The following is a 24,435-nucleotide window of genomic DNA, read 5'->3' as shown; positions in this document are numbered from 1 at the left end:
TTTTCCCCAGCACTACTACACAACAAAAACCTGTCGGCCCACCGAGGAAACACGGTCGCAGAACAAAGAGCCCAATTGTGCTCCTCTATTCTGTGACCGTGTGTATCTACTATAAACTAGCTAAATGTACTAAGAAAATTTAATGGAATCATTACAGTCGTTTGATAAGTTCACGTGTCAAAGTAATGTTCATGGTGATCATATTTTTGGATCCCCGGTGGGCAAACACTCGTCCGAAAGGTCAAGGCAAACCTGTCGATGTTTCACCATACGAAGTAAGGCGATTTGAACATATACTCAGCTTGCAACTCAACCCATGGGACGAGACGTCGTGAGCCTCAAAATTCTTCAAAATATATAGCACATACCTAGTTAGCAAACACTAAACACAACATACATACGATACCAAATAATGTATAATGCCATTACTACATTCGAAAGAAAATATATCTGCTATCTAATTTAAAAAATTGTAGAATAAACCTGAAGAAGGAGAAGGAGAGAGGGGTTTGGGAGAGGCAGAGTAGGAAAACAACAGGATCCTGTGCCGCAGGATTTTAAAATTTGTTGTATGATGATTCGTTTTGTTTCGTCTCTTAGATTAATATAGGTCTGATACCCTTGTCATGGTTCTTTGCAATAACACCGTGGTTTACTCATATGATTAAGTTTAGTTAATTAACCTATTTCAATGATAATTCATTTGCATCAAAGTTGTAACTGCACCATAGTTGTCTGTCATATTTAGATTGTAGTTCTAACAAAGCTTTCTTAAGATTATTCTTGAATATACTGATAGGAGTGGAGAAGTCTATTTCACTTGTTGACTTACGGCAGTGATTCCAAATACTGGTTGATTGGTAGATGAATAGTGAGGACGGAGTGGGTGGGATGAAGTAGTTGTCTCGTCTTGGTGACCTGTTGAATAAAGAGAACATTGAGACTGGTGATTGGAACTTATTAATTTTAAACATTTCCAGTAAACAGTGCAACTTATGAAGATTGTGGACAGTCAGGAAGTTATACTCGTTACAGATTGGTTTACTGTGTTCTAGTTCAAAGAAATCTTTGCCTAACATCTGCTTGATAACTTTACCGGTCTTATCCCTAGTGATAGGCCTTACTCTGGCACATGTTTTGAACTTATTGAAGTACGCATCATTATCACCAAAGAGAATTCTTATGCATTTCTTTTGTGTTTTAAATATGGCTTCTAGTTTATTATTTGATACACCTCCCCAAACAGATATTCCATAACATAGGTGTGATTCAAAAAGGGTGTGGTACAGGTCCTTATATAGTTTTTTAGGTACACAGCGTCTAATTCCACATAGTCTACCAATCTCACATTTCAATTTACTATTTAACGCTCTTAAGTGAGCATCCCAGTTCAGTTTTTGGTCAATAATGACTCCAAGAAACTTAGTTTCCTCTACCTTTTTAATTATTATATTATTCAGTGTCAGTTCTAATTCATTGGTGTTTGAATCTGGTTCATTTCTACAGTTCGGCTTAAAGTGGATATAACAACATTTCTTTGTGTTGATATGCAGCAAGTTACTCTTCATATACTGATGAACAAGTTTAAGAATTTTGTTAGCTTTGCAGTAAAGTGTTTTTATACATTTATCTACAACAAATATGTTGGTGTCATCGGCAAAAAGTATAAACTTACCTAGATCTGATACTCTATATATTTCATTGATGTAGATAATGAAAAGCAAGGGACCTAATACTGACCCCTGAGGCACACCAAATATTACAGACAGTTTTTCGGATTCTTCTCCAAGTACTGAAACATATTGCTGTCTATTAGAGAGGTAACTGGCTATTAATTTATTTGCAGTCCCTCGAATTCCATAATCATTCAGTTTTTTAAGCAGTTTATCATGACAGATTGTATCAAAAGCTTTACTTAAATCAATGAAGATGCCTAGTACATGATTTTTATCTCTTAGTGATTTTTCAATGTAGTCGACAGAGAAGTTAAGTGCATGGCTTGTGGAATGATTTTTTCTGAAGCCATATTGATTTTCATATAATAATCCTTGCGACTGAAAGAAACTGTAAAGCCTGGAGAATATGATCTTCTCAAGTATTTTACCAAATATCGCTAAGGTTGAGATAGGCCTGTAATTTTCAAGAAGCTCAGCATTTTCTTTCTTATATATTGGACTTATTTTACCTACTTTTAGGTCGTCTTTAAAACTCCCTGTTGCATACATTCGTTATACAATACCGATAGTAGTGGACTAATTATACCTGATACTGCCTTTACTATATGTACTGGTATATCACTAGCCTTGCCATTCTTAAGTTCCGATATGATCTTAGCCACCTCTTCAGGTGAGCAGTCATGTAGATATATATTAGCTGTATTCGATTTAGGTAAGAGGTCACAGAAACTTGGAAGCTGATTAATTTGTATTTCTCCTAGTTCTGTGTAGACATTGTCATTTTGTAAGGCTTTTCGGTGTCATTTTGTGAGGCATTTTGTTCAAAATTGATGATCAAACAAACACATTTAGGCTCATCATAAGCTTACTGGGTTTAAGAATACCAATAATTAGGCAAGGGGCATCCAATATAAATATGCCATCTTTGTATCATAAAATAAAACTGTCATTTTGTGAGGCATAACACTGTCATTTTGTGAGGCTAGGTCATTTTTTTGTCATTTCTTCTACCAAAGTCACTAAATCAGTTTTTTTATTTGACCAGAGTAGTCTTTGATTGACATAAGTCATGGTAGTACCTGGTTTTCTGGGGTTAAATTCTAAACTTTGGTCTCCATGCTGGGTAACAGTTTGACGGGGCAATGACTGAACAGCAAAAACGTCCATATTTATGTAAGAAATATAGATTCTATGTCATTATCATTCCTTAGGAAGTGTTAATTAATGCTTTTTCTTTCATACAGTAAAAGGAATAGGGTTCAATGTATAGGGAACCTAAGCTACAGCATGGTCTATGTGGCATGTCATTTTGTGAGGCCTGTCATTTTGTAAGGCCGATACCCGTAGTAATTTATTGTAAAAGCTAAAATACTCATTCTAATTTCTCATCCAAGTCATATCAGCCGATGAGGAGCCATGTTATGCAGTAAAAGTCCTCTGCTCCACATGGTTGAGCATTACTAGGTTTATCAGCAGTTCCAAAGAATAGAGTCAGGGGGTCTGAACATAATCACAAGAAAAAATGATATTTTTATGGCCTGATTAGATGTATTTATCGTTTTTAATCACACTCACTTTCAAAACTCAGTTTCTTCCCAATCAGTATTCCCAACTAGGGTATAATAGTTTCGCTGCTCTGCATCGGTTGAGCAAGGTGTACCATTATTGATAATGTTATCTGGTGCGTATTCCTTCAAACTAAGATTTTGTGAAAAGACGGAGATTCTACTGTAATGTTTACCCCTGGTTGAGACGAAAAATATGAGGATATTTCGACTGCTCCACACTGGCTGAGGTCCATTTTATGATTTGGCAGTGAAAATATTTTGCAATTAACGTCCAGGATCTATTTGTTAAATGGCGATCAAAATAGTCAAAAAGCATAGATTTTATTGGGGAGCTCCACACTTTTTTGCTCCACATCGAAAAGCAGGTCATAACTTTTGCTCCACATGAGATAGAAACTTCATTCCAAAGAATTCAGAAAATTCGGAATCTTCAGATGAAAATGATATCAGAAAGGATTAAATTGCTCTTTATCAACCTGCTCAAAAATTTAAATCAAAAAGTTAGCAAAATGGGCAAAGCAAACTTTACAATGACCAAATGTTTTATAATACTATTTTTCTTTGAATAGATCGAATTTGTAGAGCACGATCTTATTTTGAGGTCCTATAGCATTATGGAATAGCCAGTATTTGAGTGGAAATCTGGGCTCTTATAGTAAGCTGTAAATTGTTCGTTCACAGAGAGGATTGAATGGATTTGGTAATTTCTACAAACCACAGAATATTAAATATAAAATGTGTCCAGTATGGCGCAAATGCATAATTTGATAATTTCTTGACGCCGTCGTCAGGGTGAGAGTTATCTGAACCAACTACATGCCCCTACGATTGCGGTCCAAAATGCTGAAAACTGGCACTGCCTTGGTACTATATTATGACATATTAACTAACTAATGGATTTTCCTTACAGGGGGAGTTAAGATTGAAGGCATCTTTATTAACTTTTGTTTTATTAAAGTCATTTTCACCACACTTATAAAAAAACCTTAAAGACGTCTTTGCTTTTAATTAGGTATTATCAAATTTCTAATATTTCTTTAAATTTAATTTTTTTCTTTAAAAGCTGATATTTATTTGGAGTGTTCTCTATAGCTTCTCTAGTCTCGAAATTGTGATTAATTGGAATTCTTGTCAATCATTATCTACCTCAGTTATATTTCACTCCTACCAGAACTTGGTTTATGTTTGAAAAGGCTGTCTTAATTTTGTTTTGCAGATCATAATTTTATTTGTCACAATATATTGTTCTGAGAGCTGTAATTAGCAGCTATCATCATCTTTAAAGGGTTTAGACTGAGTTCTAATTAGATTTGAAAATTGTGAATTTAGTTTGTTTACAGTTTTATTTTGTAAAAACATACATGTAGATTTTTAAAAATGCTATTTTTTCATCAATAAACTTTCAAAATGTTACACAAATACATCATTTTATTTCAAAGAAAATTCGCTGAATGACCTTACATGCCTTGACAAGTGACCGAGTGTAAACAAGATTGGGGACAACGAAACACCAGTTGACCAGTAAATTGGTCATAGCAATTACATCAGGCCTTTCAATTCTAATTGTTGATGAAATTTTGGTTTAACTTGTCATTATCATCACAATTATCATATCTATAGTAAAACTGTTATGTTAGCTTTCAAAAGTTTAAGAAATAATAATATTTCTTCATTACTTCATTGCCTTGTATAATTTTTTTAGAACTCTTAGGTCACTAAGTTCGGCAAAGTTGCACACTACTATACTATCCAAGCTCAAAGATGGCCCCTTACACTTAACAGAGGACTTTATTTCTACACTAATGCCTGTGAAATGGCAATTTCACTCCTACCTGATGAACTGCTTGTTAAGGTACTGTCTTATCTTTGTGGTGATGATCTCATAGAACTCAGTGTAACAAATCAGAAATTGAACAGTCTATGCAACTGTCAAACATCATGGGTAAACGTTTTGAGGCAATACAAACTTTTTATAGATCCAATCAGCTATAATTTTCCCATGGAATCTCTCATGACAATGGAATGGGTACAGCTTAGATCACTGTACATAAATGCCTTCAAAAAATGGGATTGGCTCATCGGCTTTTGGAAAAGTCTGATCCCAGCATTTGGTGGATTGTTGCATGTTCAGATGAAAATGTCGCCATGTAAAATTGTAGGCTACATCATACAGGCTCCTAAAGCTACAGAATTCCAGACAAGTTTAGTTCCTATCTTTGTCATAAACATTGATGAAAATGAGGCAGGTATACACCGTAATGTTGGCATTGATTACCTTGACAAAGATGGAATTTGCTGTGCTCTGTATTCTACCACGGAGCACTGTGTTTCTATATCTTTGGAAAATGAAATGGAATGTGAATATGGAATGAAAATGAGAATGTGTTGTTGCTCAGATGATTTTGCCAAAATAGATGAGTTTGCCAAAGATCACGATATGGAAACAATGAGGCATGATTTTTCGTCCGCACTGGGCATGAACAGTGACGAAGTTTTGCATGCCATGTTCTCTGGGTTTAGCGATGGTGGTATCATGTTTACTAGTATCAAAATGCCTCAATCCCTTGCAGAAGAACGTGTTATTGCACCTGGGTTCTTCGCTGGAGATTATGCTGTTCATGGAAGTGAAATTCTATCACTGACATATGACTCAAATCACATGATACTAACTAAAATATCTGGTGATCGATATGTAAGATGTGGAGCTATATCTATTCTAGTTGACATGACCCATCCCATTAATTATTTAGGAGTTCTCAACTCTATTGCAAGGCAACCTGATCTATTTAATGTTAAAAAGATCCTTGAAGAATTTCAGATGACAGAGGACTCACTTGATGTGCTGCTGGGGGTGGAGCCCATATATGTCGATGAAAACCTGATTAATCTTCTACAGCTAATTGATGCTGATCTAATTGATGCAACATTTAAAGACAATGAAAGTGATGGAAGGAGTTATATTGCTGCATTTAAGGGACGAATCACATTGGGTATGATGCCAGAATTAGAGAAACCTGAGTATTATTATCACGATGTCTTGGCCGTTGTGACCAGTCAAGATAATTTGTTCGTTTTTATTCCTTTTCATGATGAATATCAGACAGGTATTAGGACGATTTACAAGCAAAAACTAAGGCGTCTTTGTTTTGATGATAAGTAAATTTGTGGACACTCGAAGAGCTGGGATTTATTTTTATAAATTTTGGTTTCAAATAAATTTTTTGAATTTTCAGATTTATATTTTTGTATATAAATCAGAAATAATTGTACAGTCAATCTCTATATATAAATATAATGTAGTTCGAGATATTAAAGAAAAAAGTTATTATAACTTAGATAATTTGCATAATTAAGGAACCATACTCAATACTAGCCTCTGTGTCAGGTAGACCATGAGACAGACAATGTTTATGTGATAGAAATTAGATACTTTTTAAAAGTTTTTTATTAAATACTTTTTCAAATTTTACAGATTACAGCAATAAAGTATTAAAACTTATTTGAATCTTGAAAAAATTCTATATTCCATAATTAGCTAACACAAGAATGAAGGGCATTCAAAGTCTCTTCAATAAACATCACAAACAAAATGGCATAATTAAGAGGGACTGAGAATTCTTAAAGCTGTATTATGAAGAAATCAATAAACCTATTGAATACCAAAAGGTTTTAATTTAAATGTTCATCGATATATGTTTTATGGATTTTGAAAGCATGTAATTGCAGATAACTCCAAAAATACTCTTTGATAATTTATGTTTATATCTTAGCTTTTACGCTATTTTTCTACGTTTTGAAGATATTTCATTATTTTTATCTGTGTCTCTTTTATTGAGGATTTAGAGGAATTTGTTTCATTGCTTTAGTTTTAGTTGAAGTTATTCATATTAGTTAATCTATGTCTTATGAAATATCTTGTAACTGTATGTTATTGCTTTCAAATGATTTTGATGCACACATAATACTTATTTCGTGTCCACAAGGATAATGTACCCAGATAATTTCTATCTGTTATCAAACTCGTACCTATATTCTAATCAAGAGGCAGAATAATCACATCTTCGATCAGGTAGTCATGTCGTCAGTCTGGGACTTTGTTTGGATCGCCTTGTTTTTAGCTCTAGCCCTGGGCCAGTCAGAAGACCCTTTTGCTGAGTTTGACACTGATGAAACTGTGGTTATCGAACCAGATGATTACGACATTGAGGTTTGTTGTTTAGGTCGCGTGCAAGAACTGTGTGTTTTTTTATTTATGTGCTGAGAACGTGAAATAATTTTAAATTGAGTTTTCTGTGTTATTATTTCAAGATTCTTCCAAGATTGCTATTATCTCAAAGTTTGATCTTGTATACAACAATACAAATAAAACCCTGACAAATAATTGTAGTACAAATATTAGTCCAGATACCTTTTTATTTGTTTTATCTGCACTTAAACTTTTCCTGTTATATTTCAGGTTGAAAACTCACCAGAAGAAACAGTTGAGGTGCAAGAACCCGACGACACAGAAGATGACCAAATAGTTATCGAAGACGAAGACTTCGAGGGCATCAACCCGAGCGAGAAGGCTCCCTCGGGCAACAATGAACTTAACATCGTCAATGCACCAGTCAATATGAAAGGACACTGGGAAGATTATTACCTTGAAATAATCGGACTTATAGGAGTATTTGTGTATGCACTGAACTTCTATACAGGCAAATCAATCAATAACAGGCTGGCAAATGCGTGGTTTGAACATCATAAGAAACTGTTGTCTGACGCGTTCTGTATAGTGGGTGACGACGGAGTTTCTAAAGAGATATCTGAAGATGTTCTTGTTAAAGAATCTGAAAACAGATTCGTGCTGTGGTGCACAGGTCGGGTGGGTTGTGAAGGTATAAAGATAGAAATAAAATTACTGAGACGGCAAGATCTGATATCTGTTCTGTCCCAGATCTTCAAACCCCAGTCTGACACCATCACTATCACCACCTATCTCGCTCCAGAGGACATGGACCATGTTGTACTCGCTATCATGCCCCGCAAGGGTCTCAAACGGCTACAACAAGAGGTTCAGGATCTGGCCCACTTTGCCACGGAAAAGAAAACCGACAAGTTTGACCTTCCCTCTCAGCTCGGAATCCTGGCTGAGTTCTCCGAGGTCTCCAACGAGTTCCTCTCCATTCCCGTCTGTAAGACAATCGCTGAGAACATCGACGTGTTCGATAGTATCCACTTCTCGGACTACTACACTGGTTTCAAGATATCCCAGGAATCTCAGACCGAGACGGAGCGTCCTTCACCTGTCAAGAGATTAATATTCAACTTCGTCATCCCCGGGCATGGTAATTCTCAATGTAGTTAGTCTTGCTTCAGGACTCATTAGATCATCGGCTTGTTATAGTTGTTTTACTGGGTCGTCTGTTGTTTCAACGAGGATTCAATAACTTTTACTGAGAACCAGTCTGATATTTCGTTACTTTGGTCTATTTTTACAACAGACTAATACAATCTAATCATGTTATAATCCAATAATATTATCTAATAATAGACTTGTAACCAACCTGACATGCCAGGAAAGCGAACTAAGAGCACTATTATGGAAACAACCGAACCGCTACTTAGAATGGCTCTTCACATGATGATTAAAGTACACAAGTTTAAACTCAGCAAAGAGAATAAGAACAAAGCTGACAAGCACAGAGTCCAGGTGAAACAACTTTTTAAATTTATCCATTACGTTACGTTACTGGTAAAGATTCAAGGATTTGTTAAAAAGTCAACCTGCCTAGTGCTTGATCTTTACGTTCTGGTGTACTCAGATTATGACCCTTTTCTGTTATTTAGCCTCGGATTCACGCTCAAGTACAGCGTCATTCCTCCTAATAGCGTCATTTCTTACTTGTTCAGACTCAAAGTGATCCCTTATAATTTAAAGTTCACTCACAAATCTAGTATTGACAAAGTACTCTACGCCTTACTCAACGCACGATTTTGTCTCTGTTTTGTTAGACTTTAGTTCATTTGCTCTAACTTATATTGATCTGTCCTGTAATGTTGTCTTTGTTGTTTTAGGTAGAGGAAGAATACTTGAAACAGACTCACAACCAGAGACAGGAAGCAGCCCAACAGCGCCGTGACGAGCGCAAGCGCATGGAGAAGGAGAAGATCCAAGAGTTGGATCCCGAGGTAAGTGAGAGCACCGCTTATCTTAGCCGTTAGTTATTCTATAAGTGGGACGTAGTTCATGGTACAGAATCATCACTCATCATTATCCATACATATTTTTTACATACTAAACTAAAATTACGCGTTACAATTATCCATTGAAAGCTGATACATCCAAAACACTCCTTTGTAATGTAACATTCCTGGTATAGTGTGGGAAGTTACCTCAGAACTCTCCCACCATTGGACCTTAACATAAATGTTAGACACTTTCATTTTGTCATTCCTCGGACTCCTGAATTAATTAGAAGCGGCAACTTGATTTGGGGGTAGTGAGTTAAAATTAGTGACGAGGAAGTGCTGACAGGACCCCACATAGCTCTATCATTAATAATCGACACCTCCACAAATAATATGTGGCTTCTCTCCTCCGGCCATGTGTTGTTCTGTCCCTTACCTCCTCCTCCTCCCTCTCTGACAACAGCGTCGTGTTGTACTGACTTTTTACAGGTGCAGAGTACAGTGTTGACGACTTGTTGTGTGCTCACGCCCAACTCTCTCTCTCTCTCTCTCTCTCTCTCTCTCTCTCTCTCTCTCTCTCTCTCTCTCTCTCTCTCTCTCTCTCTCTCTCTCTCTCTCTCTCTCTCTCTCTCTCTCTCTCTCTCTCTCTCTCTCTCTCTCTCTCTCTCTCTCTCTCTCTCTCACTCCAGCTCTTCTTGGCACTGTATCATTTATCAGCCGCTCTGTATCGTTTTTGTGACCGTGTGTTTTGTGAAGGAGCGTATTTCTACCCCCAGTCTGCCCCAGTTAGCTTTAATACTAGAGGGAAGCTGATTTACAGTACACTATGAAAATTGCTCGTGATTGTTCATAATATGCTAAGAACAGAGAATGCCCTGCATAATTAATTTCCGTAAAGCAAGTAATCAGTCAGCTCTCTCCCCGACTCTCACAAGCTCATGATCCTCTCAGATAATCACTTATCTCAGCACCGTTGGCTCACTGCCAAAATGTGGTAAACACGCTGTCGTAGTAGTAGTAGTAGCAGTAGCTACTACATCTAGCTATCGTCATTCTTGAATTATGGTAGACTTATTAGGGGAACTTTGCGGGTGTCCTTTACGTAATTAGGACATTGTGACGTTCCTAACAGTTCCTAATGATATGAACAAGGTGAGATGTGAGGGAGGCGATGAGATCATTAGTCACGTGATATTGTGTTGTATAAAACTTAGTTGTCAGTCGGTGACCATATCCCGTTTTATCCTGTAATTAAGTTATTGCTTCGACCCTGATGATCATATCCCGTTTTACCTTGTAACATTTTGTCCGTTTCAGTGACCTTTAGTTGAAGATTTGAAAGTTGTGTTAAATTCTGCCAGCGCACTTGATTGAACTAGATTAATTTATTTTTTTTGTGCCTTGATTTCCTGTTGAAAATGTGGGTTCTTTTTGCAGAAACGAGTCCCCTTTTTAGTTGACAGCTTGGTAGTATAAGTTGGATCACATGAAATAAGACAAGAGGGCCTTTTGTGGTGTTCCTACAGAGTCTGTAGAGCCAATGTCCCTAAACACTGCAACTTCAAGTCGTCGAATCTGTATTGCTGAGGGTTCTCAACAATGGGAATTGAGATATTGTGACTGTTAAAAAGTTCCCTTTCTCTAATACCACTCACCGCTGTTATAGTCGAGACAAACTAGATCACAAACCCTTTTATAGTTTCCTCTTCTACCTGGTAGTGCGGTAATCAGCAGAACATCATTTTGTTAATATGAGTTTGTTTTTGTTTTTCTGGGTCGTTTAAGATTATTCCGACATAACCAGTGATAAACTGGGAACTTAAACTTCTTTCTTACTTAAGATTTTATTAGTATAGACTATAGACGTGTTAAGCTAGTCTTGAAATACCCTTTTTATGCAAGATAGAGATCTTCCACTTCATGCTTCTTTATTCCTCTTCCTCTGTTCATTGTGCCACATTATTTTTAGGATAGCAGGATATCGTTATAAAAGGTGACCATGTTAAGAGAACCAAGTTTTTTTAGAAACCAGACTTTCTCATTACTGACATGAAAATTATGAACTGCAACCATTTGTCCAAACTTCAAATCACTTTATCTTCGATGACATCTTATTTTTGTTTTTGGTATCGGTAGAGGTTTTTTTCTGAATTGCCCAATTAGTTGAAAGCTTGATTCCCAAGTTGGATCCCGTGTGGGTCCTTTGCTCTAACAATTTCATCAGTTAATGAGATGATTAGGTTGACTGTAATGTGTATGTACTTGTGGAATGTGGTTCTTACACACGCCAACATTGAGTTGGGTTGCTCAGCATTCTCAGTAATGAGAAGTAAGAAAGTGTGGATCTTAATTGAGCTCTTCTACGCATGGACCACTCACAACTCCACTAAATCACCAGCCTTCTTTTAGTTTTATCTTTACTTCTGAAAGTCAGGTCATTGTTTGTTTCTCCGGGTTTGTGGTAGTAAATCCCGGTGTAACCAGTAAGAGGGTGGCAGTTTTATTGTCCTTTTTATTTAATATGTCAAGTCAAGGTGTTGAGTAAACTTATCCTTTTAACGTAAGGTTTTTACACTCAACCACTTTTTAGGGTTCTCTTCTTCAGTTAACAGTACTTTTGGGATACCCGTAGTACTTTGTACGCAGAGTTTAAATATTGCTATATTGGTGTCAATGGTATGAGGGGGGGGGGGGCAGATGTGTTTTATAGGGGGGGGGGGAGGTAGCGGGATGTGTTTTATAGGGGGTAGGGGGATGTGTTTTATAGGGGGTAGCGGGATGTGTTTTATAGGGGGTAGGGGGATGTGTTTTATAGGGGGTAGGAGGATGTGTTTTATAGGGGGGATGTGTTTTATAGGGGGTAGGGGATGTGTTTTTAGGGGGTAGGGGGATGTGTTTTATAGGAGGGGTGTGTTTTATAGGGGGATGCGTTTTATAGGGGGGATGTGGTTTATAGGGGGTAGCCGGTAGGGGGATGTGTTTTATAGGGGGTAGGGGATGTTGTTTATAGGGGGTAGGGGGATGTGTTTTATAGGGGGGATGTGTTTTATAGGGGGTAGGGGATGTTGTTTATAGGGGGTAGGGGATGTGTTTTATATGGGGTAGGGGGATGTGGTTTATAGGGGGGTAGGGGGATGTGTTTTATAGGGGGTAGGGGGATGTGTTTTATAGGGGGGATGTGTTTTATAGGGGGTAGGGGATGTGTTTTATAGGGGGTAGGGGATGTGGTTTATAGGGGGTAGCCGGTAGGGGGATGTGTTTTATAGGGGGTAGGGCCAGGGGATGTTGTTTATAGGGGGTAGGGGGATGTGTTTTATAGGGGGGATGTGTTTTATAGAATATAGGGGGGATGTGTTTTATAGGGGGTAGGGGGATGTGGTTTATAGGGGGTAGGGGGATGTGTTTTATAGGGGGTAGGGGATGTGTTTTATAGGGGGTAGGGGGATGTGTTTTATAGGGGGTAGGGGGATGTGTTTTATAGGGAGCGGGGTAGGAGGATGTGTTTTAGGCCACGTTTCTCTATTGACTAGACTCACATGAACACAATGAGCTGCAATCATTTTTCAAAACTCAAAAATCACTTAATCTTTCATGACTTTTGAGTTTTGTTTTCTACTTTAAAGTTTAATATTGAATCCTTTTTCCCGAAACCCCTAAATCGTCATCATGTCAAGAATCGGTAGTTAAACTTCTGAAGCTTCATCGAATTTATGATTATTTTTCATAACTATCACCTCATTGCGACTCATCATCTCGAAAGTCAAAACTACGTCTCTTTCAGTATTTCGGGTGCCATATGCAGCGATCTACATATATTGTGTTATTATATTTTGCAAGGATTGATCACATTTTGTATTAAGTTTGTGAGTTGTAATTGTATTAAGGACTACAATTGTGACGTAGTAATTGTGTTTAGGCTCAGCGGCGCTACGAAGAGCGGGAGTATAAGAAGAGCATGAGACGGAGCGGACCAAGAGTAAAGCAGCTTAAAGTAAAAACAGGCTGATTCTGGAAACTTTGTTTACAATTTGTTTACCCATCATGATCAACCTATCTTTATTCCTTATTTTGAAGCTTTATATTATATGTTTACCCTGTGTTGTTTGCTGATGGATTGAATAGTATGCATAATATGGGGTCGGCTAAAAGTTGTCAAACTTTTATTGTAGCTAGTTAGCTTATCTCGTGTCCAATCGTTATAGTTCGTTTTACAGCACATTTTCCTTCACATGTTCGAGGATTTCCGGTCTGTAATTAATAGAACTTGGTCCTTTTTTGCAACTCCCTGCTCAAGGATCATTATTCCCAGATAGGTTGTTTAGATTGGGCGACATCTGTCCGAAAGCGACATCTGTCCGAATCAGAAAATATGTTATTTGGACAATAGTTTATGTCGGATCCTACCGTACGATTTTCTTAAAACTTTCCATAAAGTATGGTGGTTATATGACGAATAATATGTGTAAGTTTGAGCGAGTTTCTATGAGCCAAGTTTAAGATATTACCTTAACCGCAAAAAATATATCCAATTCGGTGGTACTCAGTGGTTCCAAAGCATATATCTGGAGATCCAACGATACGATTTTCTTAAAAATTCTTCAAACTTACACATATTATTCGTCCTATAACCACCATACTTTATGGAAAGTTTTAAGAAAATCGTACGGTAGGATCCGACATAAACTATTGTCCAAATAACATATTTTCTGATTCGGACAGATGTCGCTTTCGGACAGATGTCGTGTTACCGGTTGTTTAGAATTTCCGAACTTATACCAGCCGGAAAATGGATCTCTAGTAACTCCGATGTAGAGCTTTTCAAGCTCACGTTTATTACTAGGATTCGATCAAGTGATAACTTAACTCGCATGGGAATCTTATCAATTGCTTGCTGATGAGATGGTGACCTAATTAATGTTGTCAAAAGATGTAAAAAGTGCTTACTACAACTGCTCTGTTTTGCCATCTTAGTTTATTATTCAGGATACATAAATTTAAACTAACTCAGGACTCTCGCTACCGTTGTTGCGATTTTGAAGCTTGTGGTATGCGTTGAATGTTTTATATTCGCGTATTTAAAGAATTTGGCTAAAATATCACATTCTTTATTATTGACTTACAGATCCTCGAACATATGATTGGAGTTTTATACAGGCCAAGTTTTAGCATCCGGATTTAAGAAGGACTGACAACTTTTGGCCCGCCCTGTTAAATTTACGAAGTTGTTTTAAAGTATGTACACATTTTTGGTTGGTTTTATTTAGGCTACCGGGTTTGATTTAACGTCCAATAATAGAAACTTGATCAATTTAGAACTTATTTCTATATTTCCAAGCTTCTTTCTGGTTGGATATTGATCCGCTCACTTCCTGCATTTTAAACTTGCCACAAACATTGTGACTGTTCAGTAAGGCGCTTTGACTCAAATGTTTGTAGTTATAAGTCAGACACGGCTTTGTTGTGCGCGTGCAGCGCGCGCACATGACACCTAGCTGCTCTACGTACATTCTCGATCTCAACCGATATTATATAGCGTCGGAAATGGCGCATTGTATTTAGTTTCCACTTTGCACAGGGCAGAATAGTCGAATTGTGTGTAGTAACAATAACATTTGCAGTCCTTTGATACAGCGCAAAGTATGTCATAATTTCCGCCAGTAGGTCTACAGTTCATTTATGGTTGGCTATACTGAAGCGCTGGCGGTGTGTCTGTAGCCTAATTTTCTGTATTAGATCAGACTTCTGGGTTTCGAGTTTTTATTTTGGTGATAATGAAATATTTCTGGAATTTAACACTTATATTACTCGATTAGACCCCTGTGTTTTCCCATTTATTGATAATTCATGATCTAATGTGCTCTCATTTTTGCTCTAGTCGTTTCAGAAACTCTAGTAAACAGCGTGGTAAGTGCACGTGTTGTGCGCGCTGCCTGCAATTAGAGTATCACGTGTTCTGCAACTTGTTAATCAGCAATTAGTGCAGTACACAGACTCATTTCCTTGCTAATGTACTATGTTTTAGGATGGCTAGCACAGTTGACAGACCCGTCAGACATGGAATGCTGACAAAGCGCAGCATCAGTAAGAGCAAGACCACTTTCAATGCTAAGTTCCAAGAAAGGTGGTTTGTTTTGACGGACAAGACTTTGACTTATCACACTCCTAATGGACACTCGGTGAGTTCTAACAGCTCCGCTTCTTTGATTGCCGATTTCTTTGTGTGATAGCCAAGATTGTAGATCAAAGATTGATAATTTAGAACGAAGCTTTTTTTAGTCAGCATATCAGTTTGATCTGTTCAGTTTTTTAACTAACAGTAACATTGTTTGCCAGGAGAAAGGTCGTATCAGCGTGGACTGCATCAGATGTTGTGAACTTGTAGAAGAAGAGACCTTTAACAGACCCCGCCTATTCCAGGTTAGTAAGCTGTTGCCGTGATGTGATAGACCAAAGAGCAGTGCAATTATCTGTCCCTCAATACACATTCTTGGTGTTGTCTCAATGTTCATCGTATGTTAGAGCCAGTACTATTTCTCTTCTCCGGAAGTACTGGTTATTGTTAAGACTAACGTTGAGATGGCTATAAGTTATTGTCACGTATAGAGAGGAGTATTAAGACAATGATATGTGCAGGTGGTATACTCAGACAAGGAGAAGCTAAGAGCTCTTTATCTACAAAGTGATACTAAACAGACACAAGAAGAGTGGATACAGTGCATACGACTAGGTAAGAGCTTGTTTTATTTAATGGCTTGCCAAAAAAAGTAGCGTTAACTCGTGCCCTTTTTTCCTATTTTGGATCAGAAGAAGGTCAAACAAATGTTTCGTGCGTCCTATTATAGATCATTCTGGATTATCTGATCATTTAGTGATTCCATATTTCTTCTATTTCTCCTAAAGTAACCTAAAATAAGTATTTTCCCTACAACTCTCATAATAGCTTTAACTCTAATAACTGTAACTCTCATAATAATTATAACTAATAACTATAACTCTCATAATAACAATAACTCTGTAATAATAACTCTCCATAAACCTAGACTTTTTCAACCTGCATATAATTGGCAGTACCTGATATTATAAACATCGATTGTGAATTACATACCTTACGATAATCGCATCAAATCATATTTTATGTAATACATTAATGAGCTGCTCTTCATTCCGTCCATAATACTTTTGGACGTGACAACTTGACGAATTTGGGTGAATGAAGTGGCTCCTACACGTCCGACCTGGCTCTGTGCCAGATAAATATTGTAAAATATATTGTGAACTTAAACAAAGGCAAAGCACAAAGAATCTGACACAGAAGTCAAAAGTCTGCCATAATCATCAAGCGACTTCAACAACACCTCACTTAATTTATAACCCTGTTCATTAGCGCTTACTAGTGATGATCTAATATATAATCTAACCTCTCTCTCCCTCCCTGCAGTGTCAGAGAAGTCGTGCCCTGAGAGAATGTTGAGTCACTATCACAGTGGAGCGTACATTAAGAAGAAGTGGAGCTGCTGTCACAAGACTGAGAAACATTACGACTCAGGTTGTGAGAACACATACGTGTGCGATAGGATATCAGGTTGGTGATGAATTTGACGTTATTTTTATATGTATGATCGTAGGTTGGGATGTATTTTTTTAGATTTTTAGTAAATTTTCCTTAAACCGCCATAATGAAGGCTAATAATAACCTATCGTTTTAATTGAATCTACATATATCCCGTGTACAGCAATATTCGTTGAATCATTCAATTATCCAGGATTACATTTACCTAACTTCCTGTTTTAAAAGTGACAATTCTCATGCGAATTTTGCAGTAACACATATTACTTAATTTTAGATAAATAATGATACTATTCTTTGATTATAATACATTTACAAGTGCATGATGAAATAGAATAACAAAGTATTGAATATCTTTAGAACTAAACATCGAGCTCTGTAAAATTATAAGCTAACAAACATGTTATTTTTCAGACATGGGCATAGACCCGAGACGAGCCAGCATGGAAGCAGAAGCAAGGCGGGCTAGCAACGCAGCAGACCAACAACGACACACCATAAAGCGGAAACTGTCCCTGCAAAACATGATGCACTCACTGAAGCTGGACAAATCAGATAAAACGGACAGTCTAACTCACACCAAGTCTATCAGCTCAGAGACCCACGAGGAGGAAGACGTGTTCTCAGACGGAGAACTCAGTGATGACGAGGGTGGCTCCTTCAAAACTAAACACAGCCTTGATTCCAGTGGTAACAGTCCCAGATATTAAACTTTTCAAATGGCAAAAGTGCCCGATATAGATTCTTTTCTGATTCTTTTTTGAGGGACTTTTGACGAAAATTTGTTCCAGCTCCATTCAGACTCGCACTTCATGACTTCAGGACACTGACAAGCTGATCTGACAAGGTCCGGACATTCAAACCATGTTATTTCGCTGAAGAATTATTTTAAGTATTTTAGATATATAAAGTTTATGAGTCCGTGGTTTTTACCTAGGGCAGAGTTATAGGTTAGTGAAGAAGTCGGTATAAAAGTCATGGTGACCAATCTAAATATAGATCAGCCCTTTTCCCCCTCTAGCTCTTTTTATACCGATTTTGCCACCACCGTATTATTACACACCTGTTTGTACTATTTCTATTGTAAAACTTTATTACACGCTGTTTTTAGAACTTATATTCTGAACTTCATTATGGCATTCTGCTTCACAGTTAAACTTTAAACTTTATTAGATATATCTTAAATCTTTACCTATTAATTTTAAAATTATTATCTTATGAAATTAAATGAAATAATGTGCTTGTATACCGCCCATATGGTTAGCAACTGACACAAATGTCAGGTACTAACCATGTCAGAGCGGTTCTAAAGGGTGAGGTGAAAATATCCTGCAACAAACAACTAAATCATCTCAAAAATTAAATCTATTCAGAAAAATATCACTTTTATTATATCATATAGCAATCATATGAAGATTTATCCAAACATCTAATTTAAGTAAGTTTAACTGTGGTGCAGCTACTTTTTTCTTTCTAAATACCTTTTTACACAAAAGAAATGTGTAAACTTGTTAACACATTCTTTACGATCCTCAGCTTTAATGTTATTAATTTCTTACAGCACGAGAAAAACATTCCTGCAATGACCACCGCTTGTTTCTTTATATTATTGTAGCCGTTAGCTAAGATTCACTTATCCAAATCACCCATTATTTGTCTAATTTTATACAGTTATTATTTGTCACTCTGACACTGGCTATTTAATTTTAATTTTAAGATATATCCTTTATTTCATCAGTATGTATGTCGAATGTTGAACTTTAATATAAATATTAATTGTCAATCGTGTGCCTCTGTACTGATCCAAGACGGAGAAGATAAGTTGACAATTGACATGTGATTGTTTAATGTTTGTATACATGTAGTTGTACCGTTACCGTGAACAGATTTAAAGTTGGCGTTTATTTTTGCGACCAGCACATGTCCGGATATTATTTAAAATTCTAATTTCAAATGTTTCCCTATAAACACGAGTATTATGACGGATATACACTTACTGCAACTGTGAAAAGAGGCTGACATAGTTGAAGTTCTTGAAAGATTTGGGAACTTGGAATTGTGAGGGATGGGAAAAGGGTCCACTTGTAAACCCCACACAATCATTTTCAGATCCAGTCAATTAGCAATTCAGATAATCATATATTGCATAATTTCTTATTCGACCAGTATTTCGGCTAAAATAATGGTTTGAAATGTTTAGAAACACTTTTAAATTTACATAGTGAATTTTATTATCTACTGAACCTTTCTTGCTTGACTTAAATTCTATATGGAAAGTATAAAGAGCATGATTTTATGTTGAATTGATAATATTTGATATTGAGAATTATGTTTGAAATTAATTTTATCTTATTGCTTATGCAGTTTTAAAATCAATAGTTTACATTCGCAACTTTGAACTGGTTAATAATTATAAATAGATTCAAACAAGATCAATCATCATCTAATGTGGTATGTGCAAATGTTGTAGAAAAGGACGCCAAGTTTTTCATTTGGATGTCCTAACCAGCTATGCTTAAACGCTTTATTGCATGTGAGCGTTCCCGCTATATAGCGAAAGCCACCAGAGGCACATATATTATTCGAAATTATCAATTATGCGGTACCGCACCCGACTATAAAGGTAAAATGTGCGGTAAATTTTTACCAATTATGCGGCAAATGTGCGAAAGGGCCTGGGTCACGTGGCCTAGGCATGAGTTCCAAAAGGGCCTGGGTCACGGTCCCGAAAGGGCCTGGGTCAGGGTCCCGAAAGGGCCTGGGTCACCAGTCACGTGGTAACTTGATTCACGATGTCAATCCTTCGCAGCTCGGTGAGGCACAGTGGTGCATCTCGCCGATCTACTGTGGTTGCGAGAAGAATTATTTGATGCGCTGCGCGACCCAGTGGTGCATCGCGCTACAACGTGGTAACTGGGTCACGTGGCCTAGGTATGATTTCCAAAAGGGCCTGGGTCACGGTAGTTGCGCACGCTGCACTTGCAACTTGTAATTAACGGGTGATACTCGTAAAATATCTGTCCCATATATTGGACCGTCGACGAGTCCAACTCGGCGCGCGTCCTGGTAGGTTGTACTTGTATCACGTGGTGACCCCCACGGCTCTTACTAATTCGCTCGCCCAAAAATTTCACGTGACAATTGGTTTTTATGGTTTTGCAGCCGTACAAAACGGTTTTACATAAACCCTTATCCCTGCAACCCTAACCCTAACCATAACCCCGAAGCTAACCATAACCTTTACCACAACCCTAACCCTAACATGACGAGCCCTAAACAATCGAATTCGTATTTTACTAGCCTGTCACGTGACCAAAACGGTTTTTTGCCCATAACTCTCCAGGGAAGCATTTCAACCCTATACTATGTCATGGGGGTGATTCGGAATCAGCGTCCAAAAATACACCGATACACAGTGGCTGCGCTGCAACTAGCGCACAAATTTGGCGCCCCGCCGTCAGTCGAACTAAATAGACCTTACGTCGATTTATCGTTAACAACGCATGATTTTGCCATTTGCACAAATATTGTAAAAATGCGCAGTCACGCCGCGCACAGTCAACACAATTTTTGATGAAACAGCTACAAGCTAGGGCCACTATACTCTGCAAGCTTTTCAGTCAGCCTCTTCCACAATGAACTGTTACTTAAATATCCCGTAAAACGAAAATCTGACTATTTTAATTGTTATCAAGGGAAAGTTTAATGCTATTCATTTCATATATTATCATCCTACATTGAGTTGTGATTAGGAATTTATTTCAATTTACTACACTACAATAGATTTGACCATTGTTAATGGTCTGACCCGGCGCGCGCTACTTCGAAGAAATTTAGACGAGTAACATCCGTCAACAATAGATTAGTGATTTTTCTTTTGCATTCAAGGCCAAAAATAGGGTATGACCTAATAACTCAACAACCTGAAGTATGTAGACTTTAAACCATGCTGTACCCCACTCAATGTGATGGATGCTGATCATTTTGATGCCCAAGGGGGGGATGAGCCCTTAGCTCCATCAGAAGCTGAGATATCTTGTCAAGAGTGCATTAATTTCGGCTCGCGAGAGCCTAAAAATTTACGTTTGACCTAATAACTCAAAACCGACGTCTGTAGACTTTAAAAAACTATAATATTACCACACTCAATGTGATGAGTCGACAATTTGTATGGCCCAAGATGAACCTTAGCTTCCATCAGAAAATGAAATATCTTGTAATAAGTACATACTTTTGGCTCGCGAGAGCGGGTAATGAATAAGTTTTGACTAATTAACTCAACAACAAGTGTCTGTAGACTTTAAAACATGCTATACTCCACTTAATGTGATGATGCTGACCATTTTTATGCCGAAATGAGCCCTTAGCTCCCATCAGAAGCGAGATAACTGTAATAAACTATATTAATTCCGGCTCGCGAGAGTGTAAAAATAGGTTTTGACCTAATAAACTCAACAACCGGGAGGTCTGTAGACTGTTTAACATGCTCTACCCAACTCAATGTGATGATTGCTGACCATTTTATGCCCAAGATGACCCTTTAGCTCCATCAGAAAAGACTGAGATATCATGAAAGAAGTGGATAAATGTTACTAACGGAGAGCGTATAAGGGCGTGGCTCACATAACTCATCGACCTTAAGCGTGAGGACTTTGAAACCAGGGGTTCTACCCCCTAAATGTGGTGATTCTGATCATTTTCGCTACCAAGTGGATCTCTTCTCCAATCAGAAGTGGAGATATGTGGGTCTAGCTATCGCGGAAGCGCCAAAAAAGGACGCGTGGTCAATTGCGCAAAAAAACTGCCCCATATTCAGAAAGTTACCAAGCCAAATTTGTTCCTTAGGGGTCCCTTGCGCTGTTCCAAGGTCTCCAAACCTCGGGGCGGAAGACGTTTCTACGGAATATTTTCCGATCCATGATTATAGGCGGGGATTCAGCCGTTTTGAGTCGGTGCGTAACAGATGAATAAACTATACTAATGTCCTCGCTCCTCATTTGCCCTGATTTCTCAATCCTTTAGAATTCAAATCTAAATACATTGTTTTATTAACGAAAAGTTTCATTATTGCGGTCTTGCACCGAGAGGCTGAATTTGGGAGCTACCAATTGTTTATCTTCCAGCTCTAAAATTTGAAGTTTTTACAACGGGGACAAAATTAATGGATTATACTTTTTTGGTGCACAATTGTTGGTGGTATGTCAACAAACTCCTCGCCAGTAGCCTATAGTACTCCGTGCATATTTAGTCAGATGCGATGAGTGAAAGTCGGAGACTGAAAACACAAAGACGTGAAACTATTGAAAGACTACCGGTGCCAAACTTTGAAAATTTTGTTACAACTTTTTGAAGGAGAGCTAAAGTTTGAGGCTAGAATATAAAACATTGCACTGCCACCACGTAACCTGGCTCACGACCGTTTATGACACATGCCGCTGAGCTCAAACACTTCTTAATATATTTCATAATAGTAATACACAGCTACTTATTAAACTGTCATGTGAACGCTACCCAGGTTTCTGGTTGTCCGGCTGTTAGGATGGCTATAATATGGATCACATCACAAATTACACGTCACAGATTTGGCCATGTGATGTGCTACCGGGGGCGATGAATGTCGGTCACCGGGTTGGTGTGGTGCATAATCTACGTTTTCAGAATAATCTTGATCCAATGCGCGTGTTCGATTAGTTCTAGAATAATTTTGGTTCTTGCGCTTGCAGCACGTACGATCCTATTATTATGACGATTGTAGAAATTATGAAGTACTTGTAGAAAACATTGAAAAGTACGTATCGTACAGGCGGTTTTATAAGTACGTACGATACGCATTTCTCATCTTAGGCCCGGTTAAACCACAATGAACTGTTATTGAGAATATCTCAATATTTTTTATTATCGCTTTAATCCTGCCAACATGAAAAAAAATGTTATGTACTTCTTGCCCAATTCAATTTGTTGTAAATTCTCAAAAGGGGAGAACTGGTTACGGCTGCTTTATCAAATTTCTTTTAGGTAAAGTTTAGTTGCTATGATACACTGCTACAAGGGGTCGTTCACATATTACGTAATCAATATTTTAGCAATTTTCACCCCCCTTGACTTTTTTCCCTAGAAAACACCTTTCTCTGCGTTTCATGCTACCCTGATCAATGATCATGCTATCACGATGAGCCGAAATCATTGTTATGATATCTGGCCAAGCACCTTCTAAACTACTTACTATTAAAGCCGGATATTCGATCAATTTCTAAATTTTATCACAATCAGAGTGAAATTGAGTGGAATTTGAATTAAAATATTGTCAAATTGTTATTATTCTAGAGGGTAAAAAATTACGTAATATGTGAACGACCCCATAAAAAAATTAAAGAGATCCCAGATCAGAGGGGACAGGAACAAAGGAACAGCCGCATTGACTGGAGCGGTTATTTAAGAGTACGTCAATACTAACGGTAACTCCAGTAATGTTACCGTTAGTACAAAAAGTTATATAACGTTTAAAAATTCTATGCTCAAGAGGGGACAAAGAAACTATAGTTCCAGTGTAATTACTGAGTTCACATCTTTACAAGAATTGGGCAAGGAGTACCTGGCATCTTTTCATGTTGGCAGGAGTGGCCAGTGGTTATTTAAGAGTACGTCGATACTAACGGTAACTCCAGTAATGTTACCGTTAGTAAAAAAATTATTTACCGTTAACAAATTCTAAGCTCAAGAGGGGACAAAGAAACTATAGTTCCAGGGTAATTACTGAGTTCACATCTTTACAACGATTGGGCAATGGAGTAACTGACATATTTTCATGTTGGCAGGATTAAAGCGACATCAACAATTAAAATTTCATTTTCTATAATGTTCTCTAACTCTCTGACTCTCTAAGAGGTTTCTAGCATGAGGAAAATTGCTGTGCTATCTCTTTTGACTTGCCTGTTGGCTTTAGCAGTTATCGACGCTAAAAAGTGCAAGAAAAGCTTCGAGAACAAGTATCAAACTTGTCTTTCACAAGGATTCAAGGGTTCTATTGAGGGCTGTGTTGGGGCTGACATCGTTCTCCAGAAGAAGAAGTTAAAAGATTGCCCGAAGATCGAGAAAAAGCTGAAATCATGCGGCTTTTCATGTGAACCAGAACCAGAACCTAAACCTTCCTGTAATTTGATGGTAGCCGGATCCGCATCAATAAACGTCCATGAAGATTCCACGCTGACTGTAAAATGGAATGCAGATATTCATCGACCAGATGCGAAAGGAAAGATAGATCAAGGCACCATTCCACATACAGGGTATGTTAACTTCCCAGATGATAGAACTTACAAGTTCAACTTTTACCCGGAGGAGGGAACGATTTATTGGGATGGTGACAGGGGTACTACCAACATCATTTGGCCTGACGTTAAATGCAAACAAGAGCTTCAACCAGAACCAGAACCTAAACCTTCCTGCAATTTGATGG

At 37.7% G+C, this 24,435-nt stretch overlaps 2 protein-coding genes across 2 annotated transcripts; both read left to right on the top strand.

Annotated features, from left to right (window-relative positions):
* Positions 1 to 7,317: 7,317 nt before the first annotated feature.
* Positions 7,318 to 14,378, top strand: LOC134818804 (PAT complex subunit CCDC47-like). The gene is made up of 5 exons (XM_063828460.1): positions 7,318 to 7,451; positions 7,701 to 8,571; positions 8,803 to 8,936; positions 9,302 to 9,415; positions 13,332 to 14,378. Exons 1-5 carry the CDS (start codon positions 7,320 to 7,322, stop codon positions 13,419 to 13,421), a joined length of 1,341 nt encoding a protein of 446 aa, XP_063684530.1. The 5' UTR covers positions 7,318 to 7,319; the 3' UTR covers positions 13,422 to 14,378.
* A 1,058-nt stretch (positions 14,379 to 15,436) lies between these two features.
* LOC134818799 (ras GTPase-activating protein 2-like) lies at positions 15,437 to 19,165 on the top strand. The gene is made up of 5 exons (XM_063828447.1): positions 15,437 to 15,591; positions 15,749 to 15,832; positions 16,049 to 16,142; positions 16,854 to 16,997; positions 17,397 to 19,165. Exons 1-5 carry the CDS (start codon positions 15,439 to 15,441, stop codon positions 17,690 to 17,692), a joined length of 771 nt encoding a protein of 256 aa, XP_063684517.1. The 5' UTR covers positions 15,437 to 15,438; the 3' UTR covers positions 17,693 to 19,165.
* Positions 19,166 to 24,435: the final 5,270 nt, after the last annotated feature.

This window comes from Bolinopsis microptera, chromosome 1 (assembly GCF_026151205.1).
Source record: "Bolinopsis microptera isolate Bmic1 chromosome 1, MBARI_Bmic_1.0, whole genome shotgun sequence".
NCBI classification, from domain to species: Eukaryota; Metazoa; Ctenophora; class Tentaculata; order Lobata; family Bolinopsidae; genus Bolinopsis; species Bolinopsis microptera.
This window is presented reverse-complemented; position numbering and strand designations above follow the sequence as displayed.

What these genes read in the sequence shown, in the direction of transcription:
- LOC134818804 (XM_063828460.1), top strand. Translation starts at nt 7,320, where the DNA reads ATGTCGTCAGTCTGGGACTTTGTTTGGATCGCCTTGTTTTTAGCTCTA. An exon ending in CTTCGTCATCCCCGGGCATG is followed by an intron (nt 8,572 to 8,802) that starts GTAATTCTCAAT and finishes CTGACATGCCAG; the next exon opens with GAAAGCGAACTAAGAGCACT. An exon ending in TCCAAGAGTTGGATCCCGAG is followed by an intron (nt 9,416 to 13,331) that starts GTAAGTGAGAGC and finishes AATTGTGTTTAG; the next exon opens with GCTCAGCGGCGCTACGAAGA.
- LOC134818799 (XM_063828447.1), top strand. Translation starts at nt 15,439, where the DNA reads ATGGCTAGCACAGTTGACAGACCCGTCAGACATGGAATGCTGACAAAG. An exon ending in ACACTCCTAATGGACACTCG is followed by an intron (nt 15,592 to 15,748) that starts GTGAGTTCTAAC and finishes ATTGTTTGCCAG; the next exon opens with GAGAAAGGTCGTATCAGCGT. An exon ending in ACAGACCCCGCCTATTCCAG is followed by an intron (nt 15,833 to 16,048) that starts GTTAGTAAGCTG and finishes TGATATGTGCAG; the next exon opens with GTGGTATACTCAGACAAGGA.